Here is a 26,411-nt window from a genome sequence, read left to right as displayed (position 1 = left end):
ATTGACGGATCCGGTGTCTAACCAGATCTGGAAAAAGTTCACGCCGTACGCAGTTTCCCTGTGCCACGTTCTGCTTTTGATGTGCGCTGCTTCGTCGGCCTGTGTTCTTACTTTCGCCGTTTCGTCAAAAACTTCGCCGACGTTGCTCGGCCTTTGACAGATCTATAAAGAACATGCCATTCTCATGGGGCCCGGAGCAGGCTGACGCGTTTGCCGCTCTCATCGGGTTGATCCATCTGCACCGACCGAAGTCCACACTGACACAAGCGGCCATGGCATCGGGGTGCTGTTCTTGCCCAACAGAGAATGGTAGCAAGTGTGTGATAGCTTACGTCAGCCGCCTGCTGTCACCTGCTGAGAGAAATTATTCCACCACCCAGCGGGAGTGCTTGGCTTTAGTTTGGGCTGTCGCCAAGTTCCGGCCATATTTCTACGGCCGCACGTTTTCGGTCGTCACAGACCACCACGCACTCTGCTAGCCATATCCCTCCGGGACCCGACAGGACGGCTTGGTTGCTGGGCTTTGCGGCTCCAGGAATTTTCATTTAGTGTCCATTACAAGACTGGACGCCTTCACAAGGACGCTGACTGCCTCTCGCGTCACCCTGTGGATCCTCCTGATCCTGTTGCGCATGACCTGGTGACCTGTGTGATGGCTTTGTCAGGACCGACATGCGTGCTGAACAACAATGCGACACATCCTTACCGTCCGTCATGGCCGGAGTGCAATCTGGCAGCACTGACAGCAGGTGCTGCATGTTCGTACTGCATGACGGCATCTTCTACCGCCGCAATATCAACCCTGACGGCCCTGAGTTGCTGCTTGTCCTTCCTCGTCACCTGCGACCCGTCGTTCTCGAACAACTTCACGATGCACCGACGGCAGGACACCTTGGAGTTTTGCATACATACGACCGCGTACGACGCCGGTTCTTCTGGCCGGGCCTCTACCGCTCTGTGTGTCGTTATGTCGCAACTTGCGAATTGTGTCAGTGCCGGAAGAAACCTCCCCTGCCACCGGTCGGCCGACTCCATCCAATTGAAGTTCCCTCTGAACCATTCTTTCTCGTAGGCCTTGACCTACTTAGCCCTTTTCCGGTGGCGACTAGAGGGAATAAGTGGGTCACCGTCGCTACTGATTACGCGACACGCTACGCTACGCGATAACAAAGGCGTTGCCGTCTAGTTGCGCAACAGACGTCGCCGATTTTCTCCTCCACGACGTCATTCTCCACCACAGTGCACTTCGACAGTTACTTACAGACCGCGGCCGCTCGTTCTTATCTCGAGTTGATGACCTCCTCCGCTCTTGTGCCACTGAGCACAAGCTGTCCACCTCCTACCACCCACAAACGAATGGTCTTACGGAACGTTTCAACCGAACAATCACAGAGATGCTGTCAGTGTACGCCTGCAACGATCACCGCGACTGGGTCGCTACGCTGGCCTACGTGACGTTTGAGTATAACTTATCCAGACATGACGCCGCAGGATATTCACCCTTTTATCTTTTGTATGGTCGTGACCCCACATTGCCGTTTGACACCATCCTCCCTTCTCTGCCACGTGTTGCAGCTGAGTATGCTCGTGATGTCATCGATCGCGCTCAGGTGGCATGTCAAGTCGCCCGGTCACGTTTGCTAGCCTTGCAGCATATACAAAAAGAGCGTTATGACCGGTGCCATCACGATGTTAAGTTCGTCCCAGGTGCTTGGATGCTGCTTTGGTCACCATGTCGTCTGGTTGGCCTCTACCAGAAGCTTCTCTCTAGCTACACAGGGCCTTATGAAGTCCTACATCAAGTTAACGACGTCAACTACGAGATCGCGCCGTTACAGTTTCATCCATCCTCAAGTCTGCCACCTGTTGACGTCGTGCACGTTTCGCGGCTGAAGCCATACTTCGCTCGCAGTTCTTCGCCTACCATGCGCCGAGACGGCGCTTCACCACCCGGGGGTCCCGTTACGGAAGGTTGAAAGGAGAGAGGAAGAAGATCGCGAGATGCTGGCTCCTGCGTGTTGTACTAGTCAGTCATTTTAACCCCATTGACTCTGCTTGTATATACATTGTAAATACAGTCTTATACTCTCAACATCCCCGTAACAATATGATTAATAAAAATTGGGCCTCTCGGTTAACCCCCTTTCTTCTTGTACATATGTAATGCAATTCCTGCCAGCCCCCCCCTCCCGCTATAATTTCTAACTTGACAAAGCATTTTGCATTCTACTGAGAACCATGGTTCAAATATTAGACGAGATTTAAAAAAATGCGAATCAGCTTGTCCACCAGTGACTGAGCGGTGCAGGAAAGCCAAATTCTTGATGGCAGGAATACTAAGTCTCAATTAACAAGATGAACTTAGTGCAACAAATCTTCAACCACGAAGTCTCCAAGCTGTACAGTGTATGGAATTCTAACATCTGGTACGGTTGTATAGCTGAAGAAAATATCCTTCTGAAATTGAACTGGTGGATCCTTGCACATTAACCCTTTCGCTGTCACGGACGTACCGATACGTCATCGCGCTTCCCCCCCACGGTGTCACTGACATACCGGTACGTTCTCTATCGTGCGTTCAAAATTTCGCGCCTGAGCGCAAAGCTGGCGCTCCTGAATTGGCCACACCATCTGTTGACTCTTTCTACAAGTTCGTATATTCTCCCCGACCTGTGTTAACCCATGTATTGAAGAGTACAGTGCGACTGCCACTCCCCGCTTTCTCTTTGCTAAGTGGCGCGGTGGCTCCGCGTTCGCTGGATCATGCGCGCGCGTGTGGTTATGGGTTCAAGGGTTGTTCTGCCATCTCCGCTCGTTTGAAGGTTTTTATTTTTCTTCTGTTGGTGTGTCTGCTACGCCGCGTCAAGTTCAGGCGCACGTGCGTTGCCTCTCCGAAAAGGGTGACTCGATTGCTGCTTTCGCTCTCTCGCCGAACCCTCGCTTCCGACTTGCAGCAGTAAACGTAAAGCCCTTCGAACTTTGTTCAGCCTTTTTCCATCTCCCTCTGTCTTCTGGATCACGCAACGTCCCATTTCTCTCCGTTGTGCGGGCGATTGAAAGCGCATCCTCCCAGCGCGCGGTTACTTTCGGATGGCTGAGCGCGCGGGACCTTCGTCTGCTCATTGGTGCGGTGGCTCAATTCCGATTTAGAATACGAGCCGAGCTCGGATTCGGACTCGGACAGAGTCGCATGCGAGGAAGAGGGTTCCGCATCGTCAGATTCGGATGTTGAACGGATTTTATAGTCAGGCTGATGATGATGATGATGTTTACTAACAGCAGCTGCAGAACACTGAAATGTGCATATAGCATTGACTATGTTATTTGTATACCAATCATAATCAAAAATAAATTGCCATGTTCATTCCCTGTTATGCTCGTTCCCTGAAACCAAGCCGACACTGGGGGTGCGTCACGGCCAGAAAGGTCCGACAGCGAAAGGGTTAAGGCCACTGTTGGTCTAGCCATATTTGAACGAGGCCATTCGGTGTAACGGAATGAGGTGGCATTGTTAGATTAACACTTTTGGGACCGCACCCATAGGCCATCGATCATATATGATCGATGGTTTTGCATGCGCTGCAAAGCTCAAATTTCTGCGCACTGGGACATGTAGCTCCATCTAGGAGGTTGTCGTGAACTAGACTCCCGTTTCCGGTGTAGTTATCTTTTTTTTCCCTCAGGCGGCGATACGTGAGAGAGCATTTTATAGAGTGCGGCGGTGGTGGATGCAGAAAAAAATGGCATTGTGCTCTTGTCTGTTTACTCGAAGAGACGTCAATCGCGTGATTCCGCTGCTTCGGCAATGGATTTTTTCGATGAACCGAGCAGCGAAGAGCCTGAAGATGACTTCGGCAGCCCCGATTTGATTTCGGACACTGATTCGGGCGATGACGAACCTGGTACTTCATCTAGCAGTTGAAACTGAGCATAGTTCCACATTCAGTTCTCTCTGAAGTAGGTAAACAAGCTCGCTGTATGTTCTCATTGTTTTATCTTTATTTGGTAGGGTCTCAACAAGCTACAGGAATGATCTCCTGCCGCCAGCACAGAAGTGGATTGAGTTTTCGCCTAGACTGGAACCCGCCGTGTACTTGGATGCTGATGTGGGCGTAGCACTCAGAAGCGGATCAAAAAAATTCCTATTTGCTCCGGACTTCCTTCTTTTTTTCTTGACGAATGTGTTTGAAGCCATTTGCGAAAACGCTAATAAATATGCTTGGACTCGCATTTTGGAGAAACCAATGCATGCTTGTTCCAACAGATCTTGGGAAGAAGTCACCCCAAATGAAGTGCTAAAGTACATTGGACTCGTAATTTACATAGGTGTCGTGAATGTTTTCCGGCTGAAGTTTTATTGGAATGTGGGAAATCTTTACACTGGGGTCTGCTCCCACCATGGATCATGTGGTGATGCCGGTTTATAGCTCTCCTTGCAATGTTGCATGTTGCAGACTTGGACGATGTCAGTCAAAATTCAAGAGGAAAGCTCCGATACATGTGGTGGTTTCTGGAGCACATCAACGAAGAGTCGGCGAATCTTTTCCAGCCACATCGTGATCTTTCCATGGATGAGCGCATGGTCAAATAGAAAGGGTGGTCAGGCATCCAACAGTACATCAATGATAAAGTCGCAAAATGGGGCTACAAGCTGTGGGTCCTAGCTGACCCTGGCACCACTATGACTTGGCTTTCGATGTAGTTTGCCAGCTGTGTGACAAATGTTTTGATCAGCAGTACAGGATTTTCTTGTACAATTTTTGCACTTCTACGCACCTGTTTAGCCATTTCCTCAACCGAAAAACATTGGCTTGCAGAACCACGCGCAAGGATTGCCGAGGATTTCCTGCCTAACTGAAAGATCCACGATGGGGAAAAAATTGCTAATCACGGCGACTTTCGAAGGTTGCACGATCATAACATCCTGTACCTTCAGTGGAAAGACCAGCGTGTTGTCAACATGATGAGCACGGTTCATGAAGCAAATGATACGGTCACCGCAAAAAGGAGGGAAAAAAGGCAAAGTTCCTGGACTCCGATATCTGTGACAAAGCCTCTGCTGATCCATGATTATAATGCTGGTGTGCTAGGCGTTGATGAGTCAGATCTAATGATTGGCTATTGTAATGTTCTAATGAGAGCGTGCGGTGGTGGAAGACTGTTCTTCCACTGCATCAATATTTCATGTGGGAACAGTTTTATACAATCCCAAGCGCACCGCACATTCCACCCAGAGATGCCTGAGCTGGCACGCACTGCCAGGTTTGACCACCTCGGTTTTAGAGAAGGGCTCATTCAGCAGCTTCTGAATCTTGACGGTACCAAGCAAGCACACACGCCTCCACCACCCTTCGCAAAACACGCACTCCACAAGCTGGGAAAAGTGGCAAAATATAAAAATTGCAAGCTGTGCTATGAGCAGAAGAAAATTGAACTCAAAACGAATGTCTTTTGCAGCACGTGCAAAGTTAATTTGTGTTTTACGACTGCCTGGAACTGTTTTGTCAAGTGGCACAAGAACCGTGGGAACTGGGTGTTGACCACTGGTGCCAGAGTGCAAAAAAAAAAAAAAAGACAGTTGTAGATAGGCGTGCCAAATTTTCATAAGAATCGAGGCAAGTAGCACACTTTGTGGATCTTGGATTTTTTAAAATGTTTTTTCACTCGTATATCCATGCCTTTTACAACTTCTTTGTGTTGTTCTCTCAGCAAATCTTGAATTTGAAATTTTTTCTAAAAATTATATATCACTTTTATATTTCTTTATGCTTGAAAGACCATGTAATTAGCTACATTTTGATATATGTTACAGCAATATAGCACAATGACTATTTGTAATAAAACATAATTTGGCACCCATCAGAATTGCCTGTTGCTTCTACGGTCCCGAAAGAGTTGAAGGGATAATGGGATTTCAGCGCGCCGCCATTTCAGCCTCGGAGTGGGGAGAGTACGCCATGCAGCCACTGCCAAATCAACTGCCGCCCTAACGAAATGCAGCACTGCATGGCCTCCAATACTCTTGCTGTCACTCCGACAGTCGCAGAGGCCCTGCATTTCTTTGCGAGATCACCCTTTAAACTACTGTGGTAGCATCGAGCCACCTTTGGCACCCTAGTTTGAGGTGGCTTTCTGTCCTAGTGTGCTCACTGTCATATAGAATGTGGCAACAGCACAGTTTCAGAAGGACAGGCTTCATTATTTATAGCGATTGCAGTTATTTACTGATATTGTTTGTAATGGTAGTGATAAACATACGACAAAACCTGTCAGGCAGTTCGAACAACTGGTGCCAAGTTTGACACTTCTTCCTTTCCTTTGCTTGGCTCACGGTTGCTACTGCTACCGATCCATTATTAACAACAGCAAAATAAACAGGAAAGGAGAAAGACGGAAGAATGACATGAACACTGCACTGACGATCAACTATCAAATTTATTCGTGTCGCTGCCCATTTTTACAGCTTATATGCTTCTGCATGACACATGTTCAGTCAAATACAAAGGAGCAACACATGAAAAAAAGTAAATAAACAGGGAGAAGGAAAAAAAATTCACTCAAGCAAGAAATCATTGATTCACACTTCTTCTTCATTCCAGCAGTGTCATTTCAGCATTAATGAGGGCAACAGATGGCTGGCTGACGCATCTTGCCTCGTTCTTTTTTTTAAATGAAGAATGCTTCCTTAATTCCTTGTGCCACTGGGTTGCGGTGCCAGTACAGTACTTGCACCCTCTTGAACTGTGACTGGATCTTGCAGCCCCGGCAGTCTGCTGCCAAGTTCGAGTGCGTTGTTGCCATGAAATTGTAATAAATGGCATGGGTTTATTAAAGGACTACTGACACCAAAATTTTAAACTCGAGGCATTTGTGTGGTTCGATTGTCCTGCATACATAGGTAGATCTGTCGGGTGAACACATGGTTTTAAAGTAAACGGGAATGCGCGTCTGAGTTGGCAGTGCCTCGCAACATTGTCATCAATGTGACCCAGTATGTACCATCTACTGCAGGCAACGAATTTCTACCAACAGGATGAGGAACAAACAACTTGCACAGACTGTGTGAGATCTGTAACAGAACGGCACCTGTGATGGGCCGGTTATTCACCTGTTATTTGACAGTCCATCACCACAGCTAAGGCGCTCCTGTCTTATCACTGCTTAGGGAGGCATAAAAATCAACTACAGTTAGTTTCTGAGATGAAATAGTTACTAATAAATAATAGTTAAACTGAGTGGTGATTTGGGTGAGTTGCAACTGTTCAGTCGTGATGGCAGTCAGTGCACTATGCAAAACGAGGGACAAAAACCAAGAATGTGTCCTTGTTACATTCTTGTTTTTCTGGCTCTTGTTTTGTGTAGTGTGCTGATTGTCATCATGACTAATGAATAAAGTTATGTTAAAGGTGTGCCTTATTTTCGAGTATTTTCTTTGAATACGAATACTATTGGTTTTGCGTAAAGGCAATTTTTTTTCACCAACCAGAGGTGCAAAAAAAAAGGCAAGTTTATTGCACTACAAATAATGTACAGGAAAATTATGCTTTGGGGTCCACAAACTTCTCTAGTACAACACTTTTGCTTATACAGTATCATAACTGCAGTTATGTAATGTTGCCATAAAGAAAGGATAGCTTCCTGACATGCTCGGCAAGCAGTGACACCCTCCTGCATGTCGCAATTTCTTCGGACACAGAAAATAGCGGCTCACTAGTCACACTAGTCTCTGTTATCGCAGGTATCTCTTCGCGAGCCAAGCCAACACTGGGTGCCATGCTTACACTATCGCTCACATGGATCTTCTTCTTGGTCTGAAATTTCATCATGCACACATCTTTCAACCTGTCCTTGTGACAGTGAAAATTGCTGCCGCAAGCAAGTAAAAATTGCTGCTGGTTGAGGAGCTTATCAGTCTTTCCACAGTGATGACGTGGAAGGAGCATCTTCAGGAGCTTTCGTTGTTGAGGACACATATGGTTTCCTTGGTGTTTAAATTTTTATTGTTTCTTCGAAAGCCAGGTTTCAACCCAGTTTGCCATTCAAGCATCCTGGTGGTACACAACTACATTAGAGTGAGGGTCTAAAGACATTGCAAAGCTTCCTACCTGATCAAATTTGTAGTTCATACACTGTTTTTAGGCACTTAGCCAGGTTAGTAGCAGATACAGAGGTTTCCACTTGCTGGCTGGTGTTGTCAAAACGCACAAAGAGGCAGTACAGTGTGGGTACTTGAGCTGATACCGTCGGGTAACCTAAGCACCAGCAGTGGCCCCGTGACAGTGCCCCCTTAGTATTACTTTTCATATGGTTCACTGCACTTTGATTTGGTTCACTGCATGGCACATGCTTCACTGCAATGCAGTCTGTATGCTTTGCTGCATAACACTTCGCATAACACAACGGCGAAGCTGACTTGCAAAACCGGCAACGGCAATTTTTTGGGGGCTTGAATATGTTGAATACTCAAAGTGTTTTCTTTCGAACAGGATCAATTACCAACCATTTCGAATATCTGCATGTCGCTAGAGGGCTGTTTGGAAAGAATTCTTTGTTCGAGCTTGTAGTGGCTGCCATGAGAAGCCCAATTTACAGCAACTTAACTTTCTTATTTAGCACCTTGAACATTCTCTCAGAAAATTTTCCCGCATAATTATCACACCTCCAAACTTCACATCAATGCTCCACAGAAAAAAAGTGGGAATGTTATGCAAGTAAATATGGCACTACTAAGTGTGTACGTCCCATGCTTGGTAAAGGACCAACTGACTGATCGGCACTCCCCCCTGCAGGCTTCATGAGCTCTCCAATGCCAACGAGGAGACCACAGACTTCAGTGACATTGAGCTCATCCAGCACATCAATGTCGATGTGACCAGGCTAATCAAGCTACTAAATGGTGAGCAGTTACACATTCATGGTCTCCTCACTGTTCGCTTTGTCCCTGCATTAACCTTGCCTGTTTTCCTTCTCTTGTGTGCAGAGATCTACTCTAAGTTCCGGTCACTGCGCAAGAACGCCCATCTCTGCCTCATGAGCAACTTAGAAAAGGTAAGGGGTCCTTTGTGACGTGAGTCGATTCTTGCAGTATGCTCAGCTGACGTGCGCTCATTCTGCCACATAACGTCATGCCTGTTGGAAATAGGCAGCACTAAATGCTGTCAGCTGGGTGAGTTGGTATGGTGTTTACCTGGGGTAATAAGCAGGACAGGACGTGTAGCCTTCTCATTCCTTTTTGTCTACATCATATCGGGCTTTTTTTGCAAACTGTAGCAAAGCACGCTTTCTGTTTTCTTGTTGGGAACTCTGAGAACAGTTTTTTTCCGCATGCTTGAGTATATAGTTTTGAGTTAGTGCAGCCCCAGTTTTTTATTTTTCCTTCCTGACATTTCATGAGTCATCACTGTTAGCTCTCTTTGTATCTCTTTCTTTGTTTTGTTTGGCATACAAATTCACTGATTTTACTGAGCTGTGACATATTCTTGGTTTGTAGTGCGAAATGACACAGATGCAGACTAGAAGAAGGCAGGACGAGTGCCAACTCTCAAATAAATCTAAACTAAATGTGTTAGCCATGTGTCCCCTTTTGTACCTTGTAACATTGGTATAGTTAATCATATTCCACTCTAGTGGAAAAGCGGCAGGTACCTCAGTATCAGACTAAAGGAACATAAACAATCACTTAACAACCCTAATACTTCACATCTAGCATCACATTGTTTTAATTGCATTTGTAAACCTTTGTTTGAGGACAGAAAAGTCCTTTCAAGACACGGATGCCAAACCACATGCAAAATAATCGAGGCATTTCACATAAAAAGATTTAGAGACTTGTGTCAGCCAAGCATCAACATCACTGTTAGGAAGGAAATTTCAATATCTTCTCAGCACATGTGTCAATCTCAAGTAGTGCATTTTCTAGTTTGGTTTTTATGGCTTCCCTATCTTCTGATATGTTTAACTGACAGTCCTTAGACCTTTTCGTGTTTGTTTGCTACGGTTATTGCAGTCACTTGTACACGTTGATATTTTAATAAAGATTTAGTTGAGAGTTAGCGCTCGTCCTGTCTTCTTCTAGTCTGCGTCTGTGTCACTTAGCGCTACATACCAAGAATATGTCACCATACCAATTCACCCAGCTGTCCATCCTTTTGCATTATTGAGCTGCTCATAGTTAAATGCAGTGGCCAAACAAGACAGTAAAATCTCAAACAGACTCAAATATTTGCAATCTTGTATTGGGAGAGTGTGGTCAAGGGTGGGCAAGAAAAGTGTGATTGTCTCAAGTACTTTCTCTCTTTCCTTGGATAAAATAAGGTTGAGACAATTGACACCGCACGTACAGTATGGTGCACATTTTTTTAGAGAACATGCAGCTTGAGAGCTTTTCCGAAAAACACGTCTGCTAGATGTGTATAATTCTCGCATGTACTCTTCAGGTTCTTTCTTCCGAGTCGGTTAGTTGCTTGGTGTTTGTCTGTTTATATGAATTTAAATACTGGCCTCATATCATTGCATGCTATAACTCCTGGTACTCCTTTCCTTTGTATTTGTTGCTTATATTCCACTGTGAAATAATGCTTGTATGGCACTGCAGGTTTACTTTTAGAAAGAAAGAAATGAGTGAAAGAGAAAAAGAAACAAACACTTTTTCTTTGAATAAAGGTTTTTCATTGGCAGAAATGGAGCACCTACTTGTTGAGCACCTGTTGAGCCCGAACAGCTGTGGAGTAGTTGAGACAGCTGTACTGAAATTGTCGTAGTAGGCTGGAACTGGTTCAGGCCATGCACTCTCTTGCTTCCTTGCTCTGGAAATGTGGCTTGCACTTCAGTTGTGTATATCTTCAGGCGTTGCAACATGCCGGAAAGAGATGCATGCCGACAGAGTCAGTTGGCTAGTCTGAATCTGCCTTTGGAATTTGACGGAAGAGATGGCACACTCTGCACTGCCTGACTCGACGTATCATTTGCGAAGTGTCTGCCTGGGGTTGACCTGTGCACTGTTGCTTGCAGGCAATCTGGAATTGGATGGACACGTATCCGCACGAGTTTATGGAGCTACAGAACAAGCCCAACGATGAGCTGGCAGGTCAGCATCAGCATTCTTTTCCTATGCTTCTTTTGTTCTGCCCTCAGGGTGTTTAGTTAACGTAGAAACCAGTCTGTGTTGTAAGAGCAAAGAGTCTTTATCATAACCAAATAATTGAAGTCCGCATTACCATTTTATCTTGCAATTATGCTAACTCACCTGTGTTTTCACATGAAATAAAAACACCTTTTCATTTCTTCCTTTCTTTTTTTCTGTGACAGTCTTGGAAAAAATAAGTTAGGCTGGTAGCAAAAAGCTTCACTGTGTCCAGGATCAGCCCTGCGCACTGCCTGTGGAAATCTCTGGCCAAGGAATCGTATTCGTTGCTCAAGAAGCATTTTCAATGGCATGCATACATATTGCTACCGCATTGTCATGTTAGTCCTACAAAAATGCGCTGGCGCTGAATGTTTTATATGTGACACGTACACATGCCCATTAGCAGTGCACAGCTTAATAATAAAGCATTTCCACTGCCTCATTCGCATAGGCCGGCAGTGTGATATGACTGGAGCAATTACAAATGTGCTCGTAGAGGAAGCAGTGATGTTCACTGAAGGAACGATGCCCTATGATCCACACTGTACTGTCATTCCTTGGTAAACACCAGTCTTCGTCATTTGTCTTCACGGTCTTCTTCATTTGTGCCGACATTGCAAAGAACAGCAAATAGCCTCTTCTTTCTTTTTCATCTTATTTCAATGGCATAAGGTGCCTGTCTGCACTGCGTGTTTTCTTGCCTCGCAGCTTTCTACCAAGCACTTGGATGAGTACTTGGAAAGGCAGTAACATCTTGTTGCCATCCTTTTCTGCAGATGCGTGCGACCGCATGTTTGATGTGCTGGACAGCTTTGCAGAGAACAACAAGCGGCGGGCCCAGGCCTGGCCCCTGCAGATCATGCTGCTGGTCCTGTGCCCTGTGAGTGATTGGCTGCCTGCGTTGCTGTTGCTTGTCCCTACCTATTGCAGCACCTTGCCTTTGGCTCTTACTCCTCCAACAGAAGATATAGTTCACCTCATCAGCTTCGTGTAATGTAGCAAATGGTATAGGCCAGTATTAGTGAATCTGAAAAGAAGTACAGCAGGGATTCTTCTCCACAACCCAACTTGGGTTGCCCTCCACGTGACGCCGACTGAATGGAATAATCACTGAAGGATTAACAGTGCCCTCCTTTCTCTGGAACAGAGAGCGAGAGAAAATTATATATGAATATGTATTGCTGAAATGCCGCACCTCTACTGTAATGAAGGCTGACTTACCTAACTTTATTTTAAAAGCACGTGTGCGACCGAACAAGAAGACAAAGATTGAAGACAATAATGCTTATGTATATGTGAGAACAATAAAACCCACACATAGCACTCAATATATATATATGTATATGTAGTTTGAAGAATGGAAGCGCGTAGGAAAAATAACGACTTTACTGATGTTTCAGCCTCAGCCGTGGGACCGGCCTGTGATGAAGGCGGGTTCCGTGACCGAAACATCAGTAAAGTCCTGTTATTTTTCCTCTGTGTGTCTATTCTTGAACTATTTCTGTTCTGGATCCTGGAATTCTATGCTTCACTGATATATATACGCACGCACGCACGCACAGACACAGTGTACGCTCATTACTATGGACTTGCATACAACAAACTTTCGGATACAACGGACCATATTTCAACCTTAGTTTGTTCTACCTATTTTATTAATGCAAGGAAGTTCACTTTTAATGGACCGCGCTACAACAACCAATCGGCTACAGTGGACGAAATTAGCAGCAATTTTTGTAAAACTCGAGCGTATAGAACTGACTCGTGCCGTGTTGACATGGGCTGGCAACTGACTTACGAGGGTCAACCGATGATCGCGGCTCAATATCGTGCGTGCAATGGAGGGAAAAAGCGGGGCGGAAGCACGCTGTCTTTTGCGCAAAAAGCAAGAAGAACACCGGTGGCTGCTCTTAACAGCGTGCCCACGTGGGTGCCCTACCTTGAAACCAATCTGCGATGTGGACAAAGTGCATGCCTACGTGGGCACGGTATCTTGAAAGCAGTCTGTGATGTAGACAAAGTGCGTGTGTCTTGAAAGTGATCTGCAATGTTGACAATATGTGCCCAGGGCCAGTAGCTTTGTATGCGCAGTGCTTTTGATGTTTAATTCACGTTGAAGCGAGAGACAGCAGGAAAGTCAATTTGCTCGCTGTTGCTGTCGCGCGTCCTCACTCCAACCTTTTGGCAGCAGCTTTCCAAAGTCAGCGAGCAAGTAGTGTTCATGTTTACGTGTGCGCGTGACACTGTGCCTGTTAATTTAGTTAGTAAGCTAATGTTTACAACTTTATACGGCCGATAAAACTACTATCCTTACTTCGCATAGCTGTCTACTAACTTGCTATCGCAATCGATGCTTCACCTTTCAGGCGAAACTGCGTCTTCTTGTATTGTTTTTTTACTTTGGACGTTCGTCGCTCACTCTTTGCAATAACATTGTTACACACCATGACCAAAGTTTCGAGTGAGGTGTTTTGGATGTTCCAAAACGGACATTTTCTTTTCTTAAAGGGTAGCTGAACGAACCCTAGGGCTTGTTGAAAAAAGCTCACTCCGTGGATAGCATACACTGCTGCGAACATTTTAGTCAAATTTTGCAGTCGTGTGCGGCACCTGGAGTTTGCAAGTGGAATGCACTCACTTTTTTTTAAAACACTCTTTTCAACAGAAGCCTTCTCGTCATTCTTTTCGGGCTGCCTTATTCCGTAATATAGCAGATTCCAATATGCAGCTGCTATTTGCCAGTAGGCAACATCACTCAAGAAGGGTGTTTTGATCAGTGCACTTTGAAACTTATTTCACAGTACTGCAGGTCAGATTGGCCCAAGCAGGAGAGACATGAAAACACAAATCATAACAGCATGTACATCAAAAAAAAAGTTACATTGCATGTGACATACAACAGAATAAAAAATTAACCTTTTGAGGGTCAATGACGTAAATATATGGCGCTGCGAACAAAGTCCCAAATGGTCGATGCCGTATATTTATGGCACCGTCTATATGTTTAAAAAGTACGCCAATTTCCTAACTTTTTCTTTTCTGTCGGGCTGCCGCTATGTGGGAATACAGGGAATTTTTTTCGTGCGCCTCCCTCTCTCGGTTTTCGTTGCATGGTTTGTTTTAGCACTAGTTCGCTCCCGCGTGTCTATATAATACCGCTCGTGCATTGGCGTGCGCGTGGGCGGATGGCAGTTTGGGCTTTGTTTCGCGGGTGATTTCGGCTCCTTGCACTTGTAAAACTGATGGCTATCTCGTTACTAATCGCTCAAAGGGCAACCGCTTGTTTCTCTCTCGTTTAGTGCTCATGGGGGTGCACATAGGGATGATGCTGCCGTGCATGCGTTTCCTTTTCTTTATTTTTTTTCTGGAGACTCGCGATATCAGTTTGCCTCTGGTTGGTGAAAAGATGAAGATTAGCGGAAGTTTGTCACGCGTTTTGCTTTTTTTGATGGACACACACCACATAGTTTTCTTGGGTGCGCTCACCTAGGCAGTTCGATTAGGCTGTGGACATAAATATTACTGTAAGAGCAGGAACATTTGAGGGTTGCGAAATATTCTCGTGTGCGCATTTTCAAAGCCTTGAACTATAACAATGCATCAACTTTTCACTTCTGATAAGTTTATTTCCTTTTTTTACTGTTGTTATTCATGAATGAAGAGTACATATATACCAACACAAAATATTTTTTTCTCACTTTACGGTCACCCTAGAAAAATTACGGTAAATTTTTTTCGAAGTAACTCCCTAAGAAGAATTGGAATTTGCAATAAAGAAAATCGACCCTGGGCGGTCGCATATGGTGAAAAAAAATCAACCCTCAAAGGGTTAAAAGATGACAGAGCAGAAACAAAAAGCAATAAATACTGAAATTCCTTATAAGAAAATTGTTTCCTTTCTACTGAAGAAACAAAGTTTGAAGGGCCTGTTCCACGTCAGGAGAGCGAAAAACTGATTCACGAAGCACGTACCAATCAGCTACTGTTTGAGGGAAGAAACTGTGCTTAAATGAGTTTGCTTTAGCAAAAATAGGCTGTAATGAGTGTTCCCTCTTATGACGGGTCCTTCAAGTAGTGGAGTGCCTGAGGAATGAGGCAGAAGCAATGCTAAGCTTTCGAATAATGCAATCAGCATTCTTTGCCTACTTCAGCCGTTGTTAGCCTATGTGTCTCTCTACCTAGCCTCTTGCGACGACCCAGTGGCTTAAGTTGCCTACCAGATTAAGCCACTGCAGTCATTCCAGCTTTGTAGGACCAAATGACCATGAGTACTAGGCACGTGTTCATGGTCATTGTGTCAGCGTCATGCCATTGTCGTCATGCTATCGTCGTCATGCCACTATCGTCAAACAGTTATCACATTCGTTGTCAGACTGCCGTCGTGGTTGTTACATCATCGCAATTCTAGTTATGTCATCCCACTCTCGTCATGCCATTGTTGCTACATAATCGTCACACCTTCATCGTCACAATTGTCATGTATTCAGTGTCACACCACCGTTGTGGTCATTCCATCATCTTCACTACAGCTTCGTCATCCCACTCGTAATGCCGTCGTCATCGTCACGCCATCACCATCATACAGTTGTTGTCATGCCATTGTCGTCATACACTCATCGCCATCCAAATGTCCTTATGCCATTGTCATGGCATCGTGGTCATTACCCACTGCGGCGGTTTAGCGGCTGTAGTGTTGTGCTGCTAAGCACAAGGTCGCAGGGCCGAATCCTGGCCGCGGTGGTCACATTTTGATGGCGAAATGCAAAAACGCCCGTATCCCATGCATTGGGGGCACATTAAGGAAACCCTGGTGGTCAAAATAATCCGGAGTCCCCCACTACAGTGTGCCTCATAGTAAAATCATGGTCATTGTGCAATCGTTATACTGTCATCATGCATTCAATGTCACAGTCTTGGCGCTGTATGCGGTCGTTGCATTGTCATCATTCTAACTTCATCGTCCGACTTTAGTCATGCTGTTGGGGTCATTGCACCTTCATCATTCCAGTTATGTCATCCTGCTGTCATCATGCAGTGTAGCCATGCCATCATCGTCGTCACACCTTTGTCATTAAACAGTCGTTATGTATTCATTGTCACACTGCCATCGCGATGCCATCGTGATCGTTCCATCATCTTAACTACAGCTTCCCACTCTCATCCCACTCTCTTCATGTCATTGTTGTCATGCGTCATACAGTTGTTGTCATGCCATTGTTGTCATACGCTCATCGCCATCTATTTTTCCTCATGTTGTTGTCATGCCATTGTGGTCATTGTGCTGTCGTCATACTGTGATCATGCATTTGTTACATCATCTTGATGCTGTTGTGATCGTTGCATTGTCACAATTCTAACTTCATCATCTGCCTTTCCTCATGTCGTCATCATGGCATCGTCGTCACACCGTTGTTGTCATACTGCTGTCTTCATGCTGTCATTGTGACGCTGTCGTTTTACCATCGTCATCACTTCAGTAACGTCGTCCCATTGTCTATATGTCATCGTCGTCATACCACTTTTGTCCTTCCATCGATGTCAATCCTTCGTCATTCTATCACATTTAGGCTCCTGTTAATGTTGTGCTGCAATTGTCATGCCATTGTGGTCTTTGTGTCGTCGCCAGACAGTCGCTATCATGCATTTGTTATCACACTGGTGGCATGATTCTGTAGTGGTCATTCCATTGTCATCGCTCAGCTTCGTTAGCAGACTCTTGTGATCCAATCGGCATCACGCTTTCGTCATAAATACTTCATGATGCGGTCGTTGTCACATCGTCACATTCCAATGTACTCCTACCATTGTGTTGCAATCGTCATCATTGCAACATCGTCAGACAGTTGCATCATTGTCAGTTGACAACTGTCAGTTGACAGTTGCATTGTTGCATCGTTGTCATTCCTTCTTTGTCATCCAGTTCTCTCCATGCCGTCGTTGTTACGCCATCGTCGTCAGACAGTCATCATCACCTCATTGTCGTCACTTTGTTGTCATCGTGCTGTCATAGTTGTCGTTCAAATGATGCCATTTCATCATTGCCATTGCGTTGACATCACACCACCGTCATCATGCCACCATGCTTATGAGTGACCTTTGCAAGCGAATGCCATACCTTAGTATGTCACTTATAGCTGAAGCAATGAAAGTCGCAGAATGCCCACAACAGAACAGACAGTAAATAAATATGACTTCGTAAATAATAGCGTGTTGCTACATTACTCAAATGCTAACTGCATTACCGCCAACAGTCATAGTAAGATGAGTTCTGCCGTAATTGTTTTTATTGGCACAGTTAACAGGCAGAAGTAAGCGAAAATCTCTGTGCTGAATTTTGATAGGAATTTACGTACTTTTCGAAGTGCAACTATCGTACTGTCACTGACTATTATCTTCCAACGCCCACATGTGTAGAAATTAAACCTTGGCCACACTGCTTATCAGTGTCGTAGCCATCAGGTCTCACTCATTTCTCATAATATTGAACACTCAACTAGCCTCGAACCACGCGGAACTTAAGGCCAAACCACATACATGCTTGCCAGCGTGTGCTGGCTCCTGGCTGCTTCTGGTTAGACGCTTTGGCAGACTTATTAGTAGCACATTAAAATGCACAAGTTGTATATGGTGTTGCGACTGGGGGTCCGAAGATGTGGAGTTTACTTTGCCTCGTGAAGGAGTTAGCGAACGTGAGGCTGCGTTTAATATTCAAGATGTTTTACAAACATGCTATATTTACATTGTGGGGTTCTCACCCGTGCTCTTGGGACAAAGGAATGGCAACACAGTAGTGCAAACAATCACAAGGGCATTTATTGCACCTTTCATAGACTAATGCCTGCTAGCCGAGTCGCTATCCACAAAACATGCCGATGGACACGCGACAAATCACGGAAGTCTGACTCACCCCAACCGGATAGCGAGCGAATATGTTCGCCCCATGCTGGGCACCAATGCCTGGTCGTTCGCACGTACAGTCACGCGAACTGTGGCACGTTCGAATGAGGCCTCGCGAGACGGTCTCGCAGAAGCATGGATCGGCGCACGCGCGGAACATCCACGCCACTGGCTGACCCGGAGCCAAAGAGGAAGATCCTTCTCCTTCTTGCGCCCAAGTAATCCTGCCGTTAGGTGGCGTTAGCAGAGCAACACTCGCGCCATCTCTCGCAATGTGCTTCAACCACACCAACTGCCACGGGCACCAAGCCACATGGCAAAGCCGGATTACAGGAGACGGGAGCTATGTGAAAAAACAACACATCAGGGGATGCGTGAGAGTCGCGCATCCCCACAACATATGTACAAGAAAATGCAAAGTAATACAGAAAAGTTGATAATGAAGTTGTAGTTGCTGATCACTCCCGCCGTCCGTTGCTCCTTTTATGCCTTGCGTGATCATTGTTCAGTCACTTCCCCCAATCCGGCGTCAGGAGACCGATGACATCAGGTCCCACCAATTCGGAGGTCGGTTGCCCTTTCCCTAAAAAGGGAGCTTGGTCGGAATTGCATGCAAATCACTGGGCATAAACAGGGAAAGGAGGGGAACGCACGCTGACTCCACAATCGTAAACTGACAGGTGATGGCCGTATCATCGTACTGACCGCGTCTCCGGCTTGGACATACCAATTTGTGCGACGGACAAGTGATGGCCGTATCTATGCTAATTGCTCAAACCTCTCCTGAACGAGGTACTCCCACACTGGTCCTAAATTATTCGTTTTGAGAACCATTTTGACGAGGCCGTCAGCCTGTTCCCCATGATCGCATGAGCCGTGACTGGAGGTTGTTGCGGGGCAAACAGCCGATCACAACAGTGGCTATTGTATGTCGGTCAAGCTGGTGCAGGACCAGCTTCTGCAGGGCACAGCCAGATTGGAGCATACGAGTGCAAGTGCACACTCAAGCCCCATCATGCACAAAACAAATGCTGCGTATGCGCATAGCAGTTACAGGTAGCTGGGGTCTGCTACGTAGCGTAGATAGCAGCTGCTGCTGGGTGCCACAATGAGTCTGCTTGCTGAGCGCTTGCTGAGCTTGCTGAGGACAGCCACGTTTGGTGCATCGTAGACTTCAAAATCAGAAATAGTAGCGTCTACGTGAACATCCAAAATCGCATTTGAACTGTGCGCCATGATGATGCTCAATAGCCGGAGCATTGCAGGCATGCTACGCTCCGCAGTAGCTTTTGCCGTGCAAGGCATTGAAGAAGGAGCGGGAACATCGCGAAGGGGATATACGTGGCCTTTGATTGCCATTAACTCCACTTCTGCTGAACACATTGAAGTACTCCTTGTGGCAAAGCATTTCCGAATTCCGAAATCGTATCTTTTAACTTCAAATGCATTTCTCGACTTCAGTAGAAAATAGTTCAGCACCCCTTTGAAACTAGTCGCAGCTTCATATAGGTAAGCGATCTAGCAACAGTGTCATCATTCCAGGAAGGTTGTTGTTCTACGTGACGATGCACAATTCTGGAGAGGCAGTGCTACTTGATATCAGATTAGGTGTTGTTTGTTTAAAAACCATCTCTTATGCCGTACTTTAATCTTGGCTTTTTACTGTTTTTACGTTAACTATAATTAGTGCCAGTGCACAGGTACTTATTGCTTTGCACATTCATTAAATCTCATTAGTCGTGTGCTTCTAAGAATGTGTCTGTGCTTGTTCAGACAATGCGTCTGCTGCTGCCTTTGATAATTGGTGTGGCCTGTGCGTGTCTTGCAGATTATCCTGGAGGAAATAGTGAATGCTGACTCTGGGGCTCCCTGTTCGCCACGCCATCTGAAGAAGGTGTGTATGAGAGCCTTGGCACTGCAACATGCTAAACTCTTGCAGGACTGGACGGCCTGTCCATGCATGTCTCCACTTGCATGTGTACAATGGAAAGCACGTAGAAGTGCATCGATTGTTCAGCTATTCAAGAAGTGCCACAGCCCACATTGTACACTGTTAATCGTAATTTTAACCACCATTTATGTCTACCCACCACGGTAGTTCAGTGGCTATGGCATTGCACTGACGAGTTCGAGGTCGCAACATAGAATAAAGAACAAACTTAGAGAAGGGAAACTGTACCTTCCGCCGTGGTTCGAAAATAAGCAGCGGCAGCGCATGGAACTTACTTTGGGGGACGCCAGATGACGTTGCTCAAACCGGAAGCGGAAGTGCGCATTTTTTTTTAGAGCAAAATTCAATATGGCCTTTTTTTGCCGGTCGCGTACACTGGTACGCGCCGTGCTTGCCCTGCAGGCTATGCGGCATCCCTCAATGCCTTCGCTGCCGCGTAGGTGGTGCGTTCTAATTGCCAAGAGCCTCTACTGACGCCCATACAAACAAGCCACAAGTGAGTGAACAGAACGCGCGACTTTATTGGCAGAAGACAAGCAGTGTACATTCTCGTGCAATAGCAGAAATAAAGTTTGCATGTCGAGATACGCTGGAATCATTGACGCGAGCTCGTAAACGGCTCACCGTCGTCGTCGCACGTGGTGGTCAGGTTAACGAGCAACAACCAGCAGCGGAAACATATTGGACAGAGTGTGCCACTTGTTTGCAGTGACAGTCGCCGTTAAAAATGCCCAAATTGCATTGCGAAGCAATCGGGAGACGCAGGCATCTGCTGCCGCAGCCTACACAGCGACATGGGCTACCCCAGATTTTAGCCGTTCACTCCTTTCCAACCTGCACATTTCTTTTCTTTCGGGGGCCGCTAATGTGTGGCTCACACTTGGTGTCTCACATTGTCTCACTATGGACAAGTCGCTTTCGTGGGCATCGCCTCCATCAGCTACTTTTGCGGGCCTTTCCAACCATCTGGCTATCAACTTCATACGCATCGGACTATGTAAGCACGTATGCTGGTCTCCGTTCATGCCTAATCGCGGCCGAGAAAGGCCAGAGGCACAATATGCCCATTGCTGCAGCAGGAAAGCGTGAACGGGGAGCACGAATCACGGTGCACGAAAATTGGGAGTCTATGTCGCTGTGCAGGCTGCAGGAGCGAATGCTTACTTCGAGAGACTGCTTCCCAGTGCAACCGACCAGGCCGCAATATTCTAAAAACATAACACTGCGACCATAACCAAGTGACATAACAGCAAAATTAAACAGCAATCAGTCACCGCATGAGGTTCAGACAATACATTATACATTGGCGACGAACCATATGGCAACAGTGAGCATTCACATACACGGGTCTCTTAGGGTACATTGAGCTGCCTACCTACAGGCGTAGTGCCTGCCTTCGTCGCATGTGGTCGTCTACTAACGAGCAACAACCAGCAGCAGAAACAGATTGGACAGAGTGTCCCACCTGTTTGCGGCGACAGTCGCTGTTAAAGATGAGCAACTTGCAGTGCAAAGCAATCAAGTGACGCAGGCATCTGCTGCCGCAGCCTACACAGCGACATGGACTACCCATCATTTTAGCATTGACTCCTTTCCAGCCTGCATGTTTCTTTTCTTTTGGAGGCCGCTAATGTGTGGCTCACACTTGGTGTCCCACATTGTCTCAATATGGACAAGTCGCTTTCGTGGGCATCACCTTCATCAGCCACTTTTACGGGCCTTTCCACCCAACTTCATACACGTCCGACCATGTAAGCACTTATGCTGGTCTCCGTTCATGCCTAATCGCGGCCGAGAAAGGCCAGAGGCACAATTTGCCCATGGCTGCAGCAGGAAAGGGTGAACGGGGAGCACGAATCACGGTGTGCGTAAATTGGGAGTCTATGTCGCTGTGCAGACTGCAGGATCAAATGCTTACTACGAGAGGCTGCTTCCCAGTGCAACCGACCAGGCCGCAATATTCGAAAAACATAAAACTGCGACCGTAACCAAGTGGCATAACAGCAAGATTAAACAGCAATCAGTCACCGCATGAGGCTCAGACAATACATTATACATTGGCTACGAACCATCTTACGGCATAATGCTTGCCTTTGTCACATGTGGTGGTCTGGTAACGAGCGACAACCTGCGGTACAAACAGATTGGACAGAGTCTCGCACCTGTTTGAACCAACAGTTGCCGTTGAAGATGAGCAACTTCCATTGCGAAGCAATCAGGTGACGCAGGCATCTGCTGCCGCAACCAACACAGCGACATGGACTACCCGGCATTTTAGCGTTAACTCCTTTCCAACGTGCACATTTATTTTCTTTCGGGGGCTGCTATGTGTGGCTCACACTTTGTCGCAATGTGGACAAGTCGCTTTTGTGGGCATCACCTTCGGCAGCCATTCTTGCGGGCCTTTCCACCCATATGGCTATCAACTTCATACACTTCAAACCATGTGAGCACATATGCTGGTCTCCGTTTTGAGCAAATCATGGCCGAGGTAAGCCACAAGCACAATTTGCCCATTACTGCAGCAGGCCAGAACGAACGGGGTGCACCAGTTACGGTGTATGTATACTGGGAGTCTATGTCGCTTTGCGGACTGCAGGAGCAAATGCTTACCTCGAGGGACTGCTTACCAATGCAACTGACCAGGCCCCCACATCTGAGAAACGTAACACAGTTACCACAGCCAAGTGTGGCAGCAAAACCAGATTCTGCAATCAATCACTTCACTGTAGCTTGCACAAAGACCCAGGCTATCAAGGAAGAGGAGCAATCATCAACGAGACTAGGAATATGGAAAATGAGAAAGCTTGCATTCAAGAGAGAAGCCACTCTGCTCTGCAAGCATTGAAGGCTAAAAACATCAAGAAAAGTAAAATGGGGCATAGCACATGTGCATAGGTTAATGCAAGACGCATGCCGATGCTGCATCAGCTATTTCAGGAGAGGAATTGCGCATGACAACATACACTAGAAGATACTGCTACAGATATGTTAGGCTGCTAGACAGTGACTGGTATTAAGTATCAGCGAAGAATCGGTTGACCTTTATATTTGGATGAGGATGAATGACCTCTAACAAAAATGGGCAATGAGAAAGCTTGCATTTATAGAAGAAAAATTACACTTGGCACAAACGGAATTAACATGGCTAGGAAGCTGATTAAGGGCAAACTGATGGAACTCAATCTTTTGGCCAGCGTCGTCCGTGCTTGGTCAGATGTTGCAGGTGTACCTGAAGACGAAGAATTTCTAGAAAGTCCTTTTTGAGTTACCTGGATGACTCAACCAAATGTCCGTGCTGGTGGAATGGTGGCTGAAGCTCTTTTCAGTCTTGACACAGTCCTCTGCAGACTTGATATCTCATTCATATTCTTCTGCATGTGCTTCTTTGTTCTTGGTGTAGAAGCCTTGCAAATTCGGCTCCAGCCCCTTCCTGTTGGCGCAGATAGGAGCTCCTGTGATGACCAAGATGTGCTTGGCATAGACTCTGTTGAGGCAAAACGGTGACACATGAGATACAGCACAGATTAGCCAAATTTATGTGTGTTTTATATGTTCGAACCAATTATACTTAACCATAAATATGAACAAACATTCATATCTGCTGCAAACAGCAAGCCAATACAGCATATATCAAACATATTTATTTCTGAACCATGTGTTGTTTACCTTGTAGTAGTAGCCAATGTCCACACAATGACCTTGTTGTAGCAGGCAGCAGCTTCTGTTTAGTGCGTGGAGTGTGTTGCTTTATACTGGTGCCGTCTTCATTACTGCATGTCTGGAACAGAAATTTTGACTGAATCAGAAATTGAAAAAGCAAAGTTTTAAAATGCAAAAAGGTGTGACATATATGTTGTAATGATTTGCGACTACAGAACACATGCAAATGTACACTGTCTGTTCTAGGGTGCTTAAGCAGCATGTTAAATAAATATTGCTATTGTCCATAAAATTGATGTCTGCCTAACTACAATGCATGTCAACAGCGCAAGTACTATTAAGATCACAAATGAGAACATTTGTGGGTTCATTTATAGACTAGAAGTGATCACACTGCTAGTTCCACAAGCAAATGCATGAAAGTCATGAAGCTATTAGAACTGATGCATCATTTTTCTGCACGAACGTGATGCACCGCTTCACTACTGCAAAAATAAATGCCCTACGGTAAACCAATCTGAACAGCAAGAACATTTGGAACCAACAAGTACGAAATATGGGTGAATTATCATGCTTGCAACTGTTTAATACATTAAATCCTGTACTTTCACTTCATTTTACTAAAGGATTATTCGGTTTTGTGGACGAAAGACGTTGCCGGCCGACTCGAAAAAAATGTTTAATATGTATATTGATAAGGCTACTCAGTCACCTACAACCACGGCTACAATAACATGAAAAATGAGACGCGCGTTCCGATATCGCTCTTTCTTTCCTGGTTGTGTGTGTAAACCAAACGACAGCCTCGCAAGTAAAGGTTTATTTAGGAAACAGCAACTGAGATCCTCACTGCCCATATGTAATGCAGGATCTAGTTCGTTAACTTGTGCCCGCCTGGAAGGTAATGACACGGATATTATATAACGATTCAAGTAGCGGTGTTAAACGACTCACCGTTATTGCCGTTGTCAGCCGCAGCAAAATCCAGCTCCCGTTTCGATGCAGACCTGTTCCGAATGGCTCACGACCGAAACCCAACTGCCGGGCTTACATGTCCGCTTGCAAACACGTAACTTCACCCCAAGTTAAATAATGCGAGACATCGAAGCGCAAGAAACTAGTCTTAGAAACAAAGCAGTCTTGAGTGTACGAACGAATGAATCCGTGCCGCCGTGCACTCGGAAATACCGGTAAAAATTTTAAATCCAGGCCAGAGGTCACGTGAAAAATCGATGATGCTGAACGCTATTTGCGTTTATAATGGCGAAGAAACAATAAACTTACTAACAAAGAGTACAATATCTAATTAGCAATGATAATTTTGCCCTGTTTTTATGTAAAAGAAAATGCTTCAGTAATTGTAAGAGAAAGTTTGTAAGATAAAATTGCGCTTGTTACGACGCCTCTACCGGGAAATGTTGGAACTAACGAACGAATCCCGAAGTGATGCTACTACGTCGGCTTTGTTAGCAGCGGCGCGCGGTCGATTTTTTCGCCCTCTGTGGCCATTTGTTGAACTTGAGAGTGTGCTACCCCTGGTCGCAAGTTCAATCCTGGCTATGGCAGTCACATTCTGACGGGGGTGAAATGTAAAAATTCTTGTGCACACTAAAGAACCCCAGTTGGTCATAATTAATCCGGAGTGCCGCACTATAGCATGCCTCATAATCATACCGTGGTTTTGGCACGTAAAGCCCCTGAAGTTAATTTTAAATTAAGAACAGGCCCTAGAATAAGTGATAATGTGGTAACATTGTATCCCTGTGACCTTAGTCTGCTAATACATGATGATTTCTGTAAATACACCACAAGTGTGTGGTTACAGCAAGCTTCTCTGGGTCATTTAATGTGCAGAGGCAGTTCATTGACAATGTCAAGAAAGCCCTGGTGCCACATGGCACCAGCAAGCAGCTGACAGAAGCTGCAGCCGTGACATGTGTCAAGCTCTGCAAAGCGTCCACTTACATCAACATCCTGGACAGCAACAACGTTGTCTTCGCCCTCGTCCAAGTGGTCATCAATGACCTCAAGGTATGAGAAACAAATGGTTTTCTCAAGGAGTGCTTAGGCGTCCTCCGATTTTTTGAGGACACATATGGGGAGAGAGCTTATGGTACATTTGATGACTGGTTGCTTTTGGGTGCATTAGAGTTCTCTGGTGGTGTGCTTTCAATTTTGCTGTCTTAAATTGAGCACTTGGAATACATTCACCTGATTCATTCAGAGTGCCATGCTTCAGCTCTGAGTGCATGGTGGTGTTTCCGCGTTCGAGCAGGGACCAAGATTTGGCAGAATTTCAGTCATGTGGCTTCTCGATTTCTCTGGGAACAGCCGAACATTTGGCTCAGGTGAACTTTCCTTGGATCCAATCTTGGGAGAGCACCGTGCAGCTGCAAATCAGGTCAGAGCATGATAGGAACCAGTTAAACGTGCCATCTTTTTCGTTAAGCGATCTGATGCCAGATTCCAACAAGACTAAGGCTGAAAATCCAAGATGAGTTAGCACATAACGACAGTGACATACTGAGAGACACCAAACAAAGTGCTAAAATGCATTGTAGCAGAGTGCACCATGCAGTAATGAAATAATAAATCTGCAAGCCTACAGAAGTGCTTATTCTGCGTGCTCTTGGTGTGTATATTCACTTCTGTCTGTATTGTTGACTGTAGTGCTGTCGGCAGTACTGCTTGGCAGTGAGGCATGCAAGACAACTCTCCCCACCTTGAGTGCTGGTGTGTGGATGCCTTTGTGGGTCGTTTGCTTCTGCACGCTGC

The 26,411-nt window shown here is 45.8% G+C and overlaps 1 protein-coding gene across 1 annotated transcript in view; it reads left to right on the top strand.

Moving 5' to 3' along the window:
- Positions 1-26,411, top strand: part of Nf1 (neurofibromin 1) — a 193,328-nt gene that overhangs the window by 26,697 nt on the left and 140,220 nt on the right. The window contains exons 6-11 of the mRNA XM_072287355.1: positions 8,790-8,896; positions 8,981-9,048; positions 11,011-11,086; positions 11,902-12,005; positions 19,851-19,916; positions 25,491-25,667. Coding sequence (XP_072143456.1) covers positions 8,790-8,896; positions 8,981-9,048; positions 11,011-11,086; positions 11,902-12,005; positions 19,851-19,916; positions 25,491-25,667 — 598 coding nt within the window. The remainder of the gene's footprint in view (positions 1-8,789; positions 8,897-8,980; positions 9,049-11,010; positions 11,087-11,901; positions 12,006-19,850; positions 19,917-25,490; positions 25,668-26,411) is intronic.

This window comes from Dermacentor andersoni, chromosome 3, assembly GCF_023375885.2.
Source record: "Dermacentor andersoni chromosome 3, qqDerAnde1_hic_scaffold, whole genome shotgun sequence".
Lineage (NCBI taxonomy): Eukaryota > Metazoa > Arthropoda > Arachnida > Ixodida > Ixodidae > Dermacentor > Dermacentor andersoni.
The sequence above is the reverse complement of the archived record's forward strand: the minus strand, read 5'-3'. Positions and strand labels throughout refer to the sequence as shown.